The following is an 11747-nucleotide window of genomic DNA, read 5'->3' as shown; positions in this document are numbered from 1 at the left end:
AGGTTTATATATGGAGGGAAACTTTCTTTGGTGGTTGCCAGGGTTGGGAGGGGAGGAGAGGGAAGACACTAAATAAATAATGCATTGACCCCTGTCACTTTAGTTTTGTGTATTTCACTGTACATAAATTATATTTTAATAAAACGCATTAACAAGGAAAAAGATATTTGAACAATATTTTTCTGTTCTGTAATCACTTTAAGACAGTTGTCTAACTTTCTGATTTTGATGTTACTGACCCACGTTTGTGTACTAAACGTATGTCTTAACCTACATCTAATGCATTGAGCAGGTGAAGCAGTTGAGGAATCGGGCAGATGAAGATGCTCGGATGATCCACATGAGCACGCAGATGGGAAACGAGCCTCCCATTTCACTGCGAAGGGATCTCGAACACTTGATGCTCCTGGTAAGCGATCAGCCTGCACGGAGGGCCTGTTCCTCACCGCATGGTTTTCCCTGACGCTGGGAAAATTTCAGGTCTCATCCCTTAACTCTGCAGCGAATTGAATAAAAACAGACATTTTCACTTAAAAGTACTTTTTAAGAAATTATAGATGGTTTCCCCACAGTGTCTTTGCTTGCTCTTTGCAGATAGGGGAGCTGTATAAACGGAATTCCTTTAATTTGGAGCTTGCTCTGGAGTACTGGTGCCCCTCAGAGCCTCTTCAGACTCCCACAGTCATGGGCTCGTACCTGGGAGTGGCTCACCAGCGACCACCTCAGCGCCAGGTGGGATTGTAGTTCATCTGTGTGTGTGTGCTAGCATGGTCACCGGGATCCGAGAACCTAGATGACAAGGTGTCCTTTCCTGATGGGATTGCTGTGGAGCACAGAAGACCTCTGGTGGAATCTTTAGACATTTACATTTGGCCATTTTCTTTAAGGAAAGTTGAAGCTCTTCCATTTATGTTGAGCATTTTGAGGTTCATGTCATCTAGCTCTTTATTAGATACGTGTCCTTATTAAATACGTGTCTGAACCATCGAGACAGAGAGACATCTGGCTTTATAATCACCAATACGTTCTTAATGTGTCACTTACTGAATTTATTGCTCTTTTAGCCTGTCCTCTACAAACAGTTATTCTACATCACTTTTAGTTAGTGGGGAGGATAGGAGAGGAGAGGGACAAGGCATAAGCGCTCTCGCTGATGACAGAATGTCTGTGATTCAGCAGGGGATACAGGAGAGAGCTTGTTCTGTAACCTGTAATAACGAAATGTGGTGAGCAGAGGCCAGCCATGAGGACACTCTGCGATCAGTTTTCACTTTTTGATTTCCTGTTCTAGCTGTGTTTGTGCTGTATATTTCAAAATTTTGATATAGTCCAAAGTCAGAAGCCATTCTTTTCTTTATTTTTTTGTTTTGACTGCATGTCTTATTGTTTCAGTTTTTTTCCCTTTTACAAAAATATTTTGAATGAGAATGTATCCAAAAATTTAAGATTTTCAAAATTTCGTTTATGAAAACATGCAAACATATGAAGAGAGAATCATTATAACAACCACCTAACATCTTCCCATAACAGCTGTTCATTATAGCGATCACCTAACATCTTCCTGTAATAGCTGTTCATTATAATGACCACCTAACATCTACCCGAACAGCTGTTCATTTTAACAACCACGTAACATCTGCCCATAGCACCTATTCAGTATAACGACCACCTGACATCTGCCCAAACAGCCACTCATTATAATGACCACCTGACATCTTCCTGTAACAGCTGTTCAATATAACAGCCACCTGACATCTTCCAGTAATGCAAAAAATTGCATTTAATTGGTAATGACAAGCATGAAAAACAATTTTTCATAAGTAGAAACATCAGATTATTTTGTCTTTGAAGGGATTCAATCAGAGTACTTAATTAGTTTCAGTCTGTATATGGTCTTTATTATTTTATTAACTAACCCCTGTTGCTTTAAAGTCAAGATATAGATATAGATAAATGTGTGTATGTTTATTTGTGTGTATGTGTGTGTGTGTGTGTGTGTACCCCTTGGAAGGAAGGTTGGGCAATCTACTTCTGTAGTGATACTGCTTCAGAAACCCAAGGAAGGGTCGCTATGAGTCAGATCCGACTCAATGGCAGTAAGTTTTTATATGTGTACATATACATATGTATATGTATTTATACACACATGCACACACACTTACACATATATGTTTTTTTTTCCCCCATTTTTCTATTTCAGGTTGTCTTATCAAAGTTCGTTAGGCAAATGGGTGACCTGTTGCCTCCAACTATTTATATTCCTTATTTGAAAATGCTCCAGGGCTTGGCCAGTGGGCCCCAGTGTGCCCACTACTGCTTCAGTCTGCTCAAAGTCAACGGGAGCAGTCATGGTAAGGGCAGCCTGCATGGACTCTGAATTTGTTGTGACACTTTGCAGTTCAGGATCTCTTTGCTGTGAAAGAGTATAGGTTCTTTGTGGTAGGTTCTATCTAAGAGGTCCTTCATTTGTACAGTCTTAGGGGAAAGAAGCACGCTGGGGACTTCCTGCAGTGATGCCTTGATTGCTGTCTGACAGATTAGGGGATTTTGCCGTTCTGCTGTATAAAGTACAGGGCACTTGAACAATTCAGGATTAATACAGATCAATTTTCAAGGGCACAGCTGGTGCTCAAAGCAAGTATATTTTCCTACATAAATTTGATCAATTTATCTTCTTCAGTACTTTTTTTGAAATATTAATGCTTAAGAGTTTTTCTCTCAACCCTCTTCCAAGTAGTTCATTTAGTTTTCAGACTTGGGTTGGATTAAATGAAGAGCACTACAAAAAGGGAGAGAAACAGACGTTTACTAGGCATATGCCTTGTTAGGTAGCTATCACTGCTTTCATTTTCACATTTGTGGAGACTTAAGCTCAGAAGTGGAATGATTTACCCAAATTCAGGAGTAAGTGTAGAGTCGTGGTTGGAACTGAGATGTGCCTGGCTCCAAGGCCAGGGTCAGACTGCTGTCACAGTTTGCCTGTCTTGCGTGTTAAGCTTTTGCCCCCACTGCTTGGCATGTCATGGTGATGTGTGATTGCCACATCTCGACTGTAGTTGTATCTTTGTTTGGGAATTCATGTTCAACATCTGAGAATTAGTCTTTATAGTTACCTGATAGCACAGAGAACTCTCCTGGTTAGTGGGTAACTGACACCTTTACAGTTACATGGGCACCACCTGCTTCTTTACACCAGGTGCCATCAAGTTGATACTGACTCTTGGTGACCCCATATGTGTCGGAGTAGAGCTGTGATCCATTGGGTTATTTTAGTTTATTTATTAGTATTATTTTTTGTTGTTGCAAACATACACAGCAAAACATACACTAGTTCAACAGTGACCATTTAGTCACATTCACAGGTTCATTTTTTCAAGTTTTACTTATTTTGTTGTAGTTGAGAACACACAACAAAACATCCACTAATTCCACAGTAACCATTTAGTGACACTGATTACCTTCTTCAAGTTGTTGCACCATTCCCACCCTCCTTTCTGAGTTGTTCCTCCCCTGTTCACATACCCTCACTGCCCCTTAAGCATGTCTAACCTTTCGAGTTGCTGTTGTCACTTTTAGCCCATGTAGATAGTTATTAAAAGAACACAGTGCTCAATGCAGACCGTTTTTTCCTAGTTAAGCTAACCTATTGTTTGGTTTCAAGAAGACTCCAGGGGATATTTTTGATTTAAGGTTTCAAGTTTATCTCAGGGCAGTGGTTTCAGGGGTTCATTTGATGTACATGGCTCTAGGAAGTTTCCATAGGGCTTTTAAAGCCAAAACAAAAGTCACTGCCATTGAGTCAAGTTCAACTCATAGTGACCCTGTAGGATTTCCAAGGCTGTCAATCTTTCCGGAAGCAGACTGCCCCATCTTTCTTGCATGGAGTGGCTGGTGGGATTGCAACGCTGAACCCCTGGTTAGCAGCACGATGCCTTACCCACATGCTGCCAGAGCTCCTGTAGGGATCCTGTTGGCTCCTTTTCGCTGTTTGCACTACTCAGGACTTACACCCCTTGCTTAGCCCTGAGGGAAAATGTATCCATTGTTTCAGCTCACAGAGGGATTCTGATTCATTTTCCACACATTACTTGTCTTGGAAACACTTCTCGTTTGGGAAGATCTCCTGAAGTCACTGCTGTCTACTGTCGGTCGTTGCAATACCTTCAGATAGTATTAGGGGCTCTCTTATCTCTGTTATTACAACTTGAAAAGTGAGGCTTCATACTATCAAAGATGCATTCGATTGATATCAAAACAAGTTCATTGTTTTAAAGTTATTTTCTCTCCATTTCCAAGCAAATGACTAGAAATGTTTGCAGTAAAGTGCTGTGCTGTTTCTTTACAGTTGAGAACATGCAGGGGACCGGGGGCAGTCCTGTCTCCTGGGAACATTTCTTTCACTCCTTAATGCTTTACCATGAGCACCTCCGAAAGGATCTGCCAAGTGCAGACAGCGTCCAGTACCGCCACCTTCCTTCTCGCGGCATCACTCAGAAGGAGCAGGACGGACTGATTGCCTTCTTACAGCTTACCTCCACCATCATTACCTGGGTAGGTGGTCCAGCCGATGGAAAGGCTCTGTGGTCTAGCACAGTGGCATTTTAGTGGGCGCTCAATGTGTTTTTAATGTGTACAACTGATGAGTGGTGACTTCAGCAGAAGCCCAGCATCCTGTACTTACCCTCTTGGTTTTCTTGACCTTTAGAAGGTAGAAGTTATGATCGTTTGGCTTCTTGTCATAGGCTGAGCATGAGAATCATAGCCGAGGCCTGAAGGAGAACAGTTTTCTGTCAAAGATGGGTGGGGGGTGGGCATAATGTATCATTTTAATTAAAAAGTTATTTGCTGAATTACTGTTTTTCTCTCCTTGCACCACATCATTTCACCTGACACTACCAAATCAGCTTTTGTGAAAACACTGTTTTCATTACATCATTTCCCTACTCAGACATCTCTTCCAGTTCTTTCTGTTGTTCACTGGCACGAAGCCAAGTTGCTTAGTCTGACGTTCCTTCTGAAGGTTAGTGTTCTGGTTCCCTAGTGCTGCTCTGACAAGAATGTACCACAAATGGGATGGCCTTAACAAACAGAAGTTCATTCTCTTACAGTTTGGAGGCTTTAAGTCCATGTTCAAAGTGCCAGGCTCTAGGGGCTGGGTGAAAGCCCCTCAACCTTGAGGTCCAGCTCTGCTTCCTGCTCCTGGCCCACTGGAGCTAGAGGCGTTTCTTTACTCAGACAGCTGCTGGCTGCTGAGGCTGACAAGCCCAAGGTTTGACAAATAAAATGGCACAGTCCTGATGTTACTAAACCACATGGCAGGCCATTAACTTAAGTCCATTGTAAGTCCCAGGGTCGGCAGAGCATGGCAGGCTGCTGAGCAGTGACACAGCTACATGCAGGGTCCAAGCACGCCATAAGCTAGAGACTATCCCCAAGGCTTCTCCTTCTATACAGGAAGCAGACCACATCCAAAGGCAGCTACTCAGCTGCTTGTGGTAGATCCCACCATGGAGTTGATTGCCAGTCTCACCAGCTGCCCAGCCACTCAACCAGGCCTAGCTAGTTGACACAGAAATTTAACTACCACAGCTAGGGATGGTGGCTTCTCATTATTTTTTCTAACAGTGCTCAGTTATGCAGATGTGAACATAAATTTTATAATAATACCTCATTGAATTACAACAGAATGATACTTGATACCATGTATCTCTGATTTATTTCTCAGAAAAGGACAATGTATTTATTTTTCTACTCATTTATAGAGTGTGATAATAACGTTGTCCCAGAAGTTATTTAAAATGCACAGATAAGATGATGGGGCCCTGGTAGCGCATTTGTCTCTATTTGTATTCTTTCCCATTCTTGGAACTGTGGAAGTAGTTCTGTAAATACAGTTTCTCCTCCATTCATCAATTGGCTGGAGTGGTGAGTGGATAGGTCTCCTCTGCGGGTGGACCGCACCCATACACCACATGCTTGTCTTTGTTGCAGTATGTGTTAACCCTGTGAGTACCCAGCAGAAACACCAGTGACTATGAGATGCTTCCTGGGTGCCCTCTTAGCCACGCTTGTTTTTCTGTGCCATTGCCAGAGTGAGAACGCGCGCTTGGCCCTCTGCGAGCACCCCCAGTGGACGCCCGTGGTCGTGATTCTGGGGCTCCTGCAGTGCAGCATCCCCCCTGTCCTGAAAGCCGAACTGCTCAAGACGCTCGCGGCTTTCGGGAAGTCACCTGAAATCGCAGCTTCCCTCTGGCAGTCGTTGGAGTACACTCAGGTAGGATTGTGGGCACTCTTATGTGTACTGGTAGAAATAAACGTGCAGATGAGGCTGGATAATGTCATGGAGACATTCTTTGGGACTGGCATGCTGTGAACTTTCCTATTAATTAGTTAAGATGTTGGGACACTGATAGTGTTGGGTTTTTTTCTTTGGTTGGTTGACAGCGTCACTAGGTTACTGGAGTCTCTTTCTTCATTTAACTCTCAAGACCATGTGATTAATACTCTGTAGGAATTCCTCAATCTGGCTTCAAGAACAGGCAAATGTAAGCCTTCTAAGTGCGTCTGTACTCAGAAGATGAGGGAATCCATCTCTGTCTTTTCTGTTCCTGCTGGGCCCACATCAGAAGAGACAGGATCTCTGTAGTGCTCCACTTTGTCCCTGGCTTGTCCTCATCAAAGGGAAGCGTCAGCTGCTTGCTAAGTCTGCACAGAAATTTTAACAGCAGCCTGAAGGGTTTTTAGTGGTGATGAGGGCTCATTGTCAGAGCTATAATCTTGACCTTGGGCAAAAATGGGCATGTGATAAAGGGCTTTCTATCTTCTGCACACTTAAGAAATGTACATATGCTGACGTGAGAGGGAGAATATATGGGTTAATGATGTTGGAAGTCTCAATGAAATTGCTAGCTTTTCTCTACTGGCTTTTATTCTGTCAAGTGCAATTATTCTACCGTATGGAAAAGAAAAATAAGGGTGTGCTTTATCTCTAGGAGAGAGAACCATCTCTAGGAAATGATTAGGGAGAATTTGTGTCTTAGATGTAATACAACATAAGAGAGCTGGCCTTTCCAGTCCATTAGTCATGGTTAGATTAGAAGCAACCCTTTTGATGCCGTAAAGTACTTTCCCTGACTTTCTAACATGTGGCCTGAAGATGTGCATAACGTTCTCAGAAACAGCGTGGCGGCGTGTGTGCTGAGGACCGATGCTCCCCTCTGAAGCTCAGGGATGAGCTTCTTAGTGCTCGCCAGTGTTCTGCATGCCTCGTGCTGCTTGATGCTTGAGGTGAAATGTGCTTGAGTTTGGACATTTCTGCCCCTAGAGCAGCGCTGTTTTTTAAACAAAGATTCTACCTCTTTGTAGAAGTTCCTGACTTGTACAAGATGACGTATCCTGGCAGCAGGTATAACTTACTGTACTGTAAACTACTTAGGCACCTAACACTCAGAACGGAACATCTCAATTCAAAATTCCTGCTTGCTTCAGGGAACCTATTCTGAATAAGTTTACATCTTGTTTTTCTGGTGCCAGCTGTAGGGATGATTGTTAACAGATCAGTGTCCTGAACACAGGTAAGATTTCATCCCATCAGTCCTTTTTAAGATTCATTTCTAGAATATATGAAAGAGAATTTGCTGGGAAAAAAAGCCCTTTGTATGTGTGTGTGTGTGTGTGTGTGTGCACTTAGAAAATACTAGTTTTCCAAATAACCACGTAATTGGATTTGACTCTGAGATGCGTGTTGTTCGGAGTCCAACAGAGACTCCTTGGTCATCACTGCTAATGACATTGCTCTTAGGCGTGTGGACGCAGTGGGTGAGGCAGGCGATTATTACGTTGCAAAGCCACTGCTGTTCACTGATGAGTGAGGAAGGCTCCTAATGTCTCCTTCTTCTTATTTAAGATACTGCAGACCGTGAGGGCACCCAGTCAGAGGCAAGCTATCGGAATTGAGGTAAAGGTTTCCTTTTAGGTCAAACGCTCTATTCATACATTCCTGTAATGATAAAGACTGAGAAAAATTATTCTCACCCTATTAAGTTCCTGTAATTTTCAAATTTAATGTAATTTTCATCTGAAGGGTTTCTGGTCACTGTTGAGTTGGGGATGAAACTCTTGGTGAAAGGAACCAAAGTACTTAAGGTTTCAGAGTTGGAAAAGAAAGTTCCATGGCAAACATCCGAACGGAAAGGGTTTGGTTGAACTCAGTTAGGTCTGTTGTGAGTCAACCCAGCATGAGAATTGACTTGTTTCAGTTGATCTGCTCACTATCTACTCAACTTTCTCTTTTTTTAAAAGAAACATTTAAGATTTCTCTTCTTAATTCAAAGTCAGGAGCAGTGGATGGGAATTTGAAATTTTTCTTTTGATCGATACTAGATGTATACAATACTGTTGTGTTTCTTCCTCTCAATGAAAAATGGTAATGTCCGTTATGTGTCTTTGGTAATGTGATTTTACAGTAATATTAATGAATTAATGTCTGTAAAATGCAGTGTGCTTTGTAGCTGAGAGCTCCGTCTGACCAGCTTTCCTTTATTTTGTCTGTCTCTCTTCGGAAGGTCGAACTGAATGAAATAGAGTCCCGGTGTGAAGAATACCCCTTGACCCGGGCCTTTTGCCAGCTGCTTAGCACCCTGGTGGAGAGCTCCGCCCCTTCTAATTTGGGTGCTGGACTGCGGCCCCCTGGCTTTGACCCCTACTTGCAGTTCCTCAGAGATTCTGTGTTTCTTCGATTCCGCACAAGAGCTTACCGGAGAGCAGCTGAAAAGGTTATGTTTGGGGAAGTCTTTTTCCTTCTTGTTTGTTCAGTGCTGCTTGTTGTTTTATTAAAGGTAGAGAGTGGTACCCATCCAGTTTAGCTTATGAAAATAGTGCAATTCATACTGTTAGTTCTGAAACATCCATGGTCTTATTAGTGCATCCTGTGCAGTGAAAAAGAAATTGGGGCATCAGGGCCAAAGCAGTGACTTGTTCATTGTGATAAGTTCATTGTCATTTAGATCTTTAATTGAACACAGTTTGACTAAAATGAAACAAAAAACATCAAGCTTTTGGCTGCTGGAAACGTACTACCCCTTATTGGGATGCTTTAGGCTAGAGATCGAAGTACGTTTAAGCTCGCACCCCAGTTTCTGTTGAGTGCCTCTGGGTGCAGAGCCTTGGCAGGTAGGAAGCAGGGTTATGATGTATTCGGCGTGGCTGCCAGGGATGGAGGCTGAGCACAACTGATGTTTATGCACAGACTGGTCTGGCTGTAAGACATTCACCCTGAGCTTGTCGTAGATACCGTCTTACGTAATGCCAGGATTGCAGGGAGGCAGGTACTATTAATATTCCCATTTTACAGATGGAGGCTTAGCAAAGTTAAGGAGCTTGCCTAAGGTCCAGGACCAGGATATGAACCTAGGACTCTGATTCCAGATGCAAGCTCATAACCACTAACCTATGTAAGAGACCCTTTTAGGTTCTGATGTAATTCACTTCAGTTATAATCATGGAATATCACGTGGTTATTTATATCTTGTGGCGACAATTTTGCTTTACTTTTATAGTTTGTTCTTTTTGAATTTTTTTTTCCTTTTGTGTTAATAATTACAAAACTAATTTAGTTCATGTTGATTTGGGGCAATTAGTAAAATACATTTCGTTAAAGATTCGTTGAAAGTGGTCTTAATGGCTACATAGATTGCTTATATCTACCATGATGTGTTTCTTCATTGCCCTATCATTGGACATAGTTTGTTTTTAATATTTCGTCACAAATTATAGAAGCTCATTCTTTGTCAATTGCTTTAAAAAAATTTCTTTCCCATGTTGTAGAAAGAAACACTGAGAGGTGTATGCATTTTAATTAAGCCCAAGAACTACTTATTAACATGTATTCTGATTGGAAGAAAACAGTAACAGCAACTAGTCCTCATTACTAAGAGTCATTTCCGATAACAGTGGTCCCTGAAGGAGCTCTGATGATGCTGTGGTTAAAGCATTTGGCTGCTAACTAAAAGGTCGGAGGTTCGAAACCACCAGCTGCTCTGCAGGAGAAAAATGAGGCAGTTTGCTTCTGTACCCATGACAGCCTTGGTTCCTGAGACCTGTGATCTCCTCAACAAAACGTTCTGCTGTTGTTCCTTGGTGCTTTTTTGCACTGCTCTTGAATGTTTTCCTTTCTTGCAGAGGTCTTTATGACCTCAGTGTTCAGAGCTTCACTGGGCCATGTTCTTTGCAGGTCTCACTGTTTTTCACCTGTGAGCATCTACACACGTCAGATGCTGCTGTTTCCTTGGCACCCATCGATTTCCCTCCCACTCTTCATACTGACCCTAAAATATGCTTCTTCAATTTTGTGAATCTATTTCTCTGTTGAAAGTGATCTTGAGGCTTAATTTGTAGAACTCTGTGGGAGAGTACTGGCTCCTTACCAAAAACGATGCTTTGGATCGAGAGAGACCAGAAACTAGTCACATAGGCAGTGTTCAAATTTATCAAACCTAATATAGTTTTTTAAAAGTATCATTATTATGTGGAAATATGTCTATTTTATTTAAATAGATAAAATTTCCTGGACAAATTTGGAAAGCATAGAAAAGTGGGGTAATTAAAAAAAAAATCACTCCTTTATCTCAGTTCACTAAGGGAGACAAACTTGTCTCTCAGTTTGTCATCCTCTGAGGCTTGTACATTGCTGTGAGGCTTGAGGCTGTGCCAGTGGTGTTTCAGACGCCAGCAGAGTTGCACATGGTGCACAGGTTTCAATGCAGCTTACAGACTAAGACCAGAAAGAAGGAGGAGGCCAACCACTTCTCAAAAATTGGTCAGGGAAAACCTTATGAATAGCAGAGAGGCACTGTCTGATACATTACTGGGCAACTTTATGAATGGCTTGGAAACATTGCCCAACACAGTGCAGGAAGACGAGCCCCTTGGGTATAGGACTGGGAAAGAGCTGCCTCATCAGAGTAGAACCAACCTTAATGATATGGATAAAGTCTGTCTGTCATGAGCTCCCTGTACTGACATGGCACGATTGAAATTGATGAGAAACAGCTGCAACCATCCATTAATAATCAGCACATGGAATGTATGAACTATGAATCTAGGAAAATTGGAAGTTGTCAGAAATGAAATAGAACACACAAAGACTGATATTCTAGGCATTAGTGAGCTGAAATGGACTGGTTTTGGCCATTTTGAATCAGACAACCTTATGATCTACTATGCCAGGAATGACAAATTGAAGAGGAATGGTGTGATGTTCATTACCACAAAGGATGTTTAAAGTACAATGCTGTCAGTGATAGGATAATATCCATGCGCCTACTAGGAAGACCTGTTAATACTAATATTATTCAAATTTATATACCAACCACCAAAGCCAAAGATGAGGAAATTGAAGATTTTTATCAACTTCCACAGTCTGAAATTGACCAAACATGCAGTCAAGATGTGTTGCATATCACTGGTGATTAGAATGCAAAAGTTGGAAACAAAGAACAATCACCAGTAGTTTGAAAATTTGGCCTTGGTGACAGAAATAACGTCGGAAATCGCATGATAGAATTTTGCAAGACCAATGACTTATTCATTGTAAATACTTTTTTTCAACAACACAAATGGCAGCTATACACATGGACTTCGCCAGATAGAGTACACAGGAATCAGATTGACTACATCTGTGGCAAGAGGCTGTGGAAAAGCTCAATATCTTCAGCCAAAACAAGTCTGGGAGCTAATTGTGGAACAGA

General features: G+C 41.9%; 1 protein-coding gene across 1 annotated transcript in view; it reads left to right on the top strand.

The window, feature by feature from the left end:
• NUP205 (nucleoporin 205) overlaps window positions 1-11747 on the top strand; it is a 107073-nt gene that overhangs the window by 34407 nt on the left and 60919 nt on the right. Inside the window, exons 9-15 of the mRNA XM_007952916.1 lie at window positions 293-409; window positions 595-732; window positions 2201-2351; window positions 4346-4551; window positions 6092-6274; window positions 7907-7957; window positions 8565-8774. Of these exons, the coding sequence (XP_007951107.1) occupies window positions 293-409; window positions 595-732; window positions 2201-2351; window positions 4346-4551; window positions 6092-6274; window positions 7907-7957; window positions 8565-8774 (1056 nt within the window). The remainder of the gene's footprint in view (window positions 1-292; window positions 410-594; window positions 733-2200; window positions 2352-4345; window positions 4552-6091; window positions 6275-7906; window positions 7958-8564; window positions 8775-11747) is intronic.

Source organism: Orycteropus afer, unplaced genomic scaffold, assembly GCF_000298275.1.
Source record: "Orycteropus afer afer isolate SDZICR_OR568_19922 unplaced genomic scaffold, OryAfe1.0 scaffold00365, whole genome shotgun sequence".
NCBI lineage: Eukaryota > Metazoa > Chordata > Mammalia > Tubulidentata > Orycteropodidae > Orycteropus > Orycteropus afer.
Note: the sequence above shows the minus strand (reverse complement) of the source record. Positions and strands in the feature narration are given on the sequence as shown.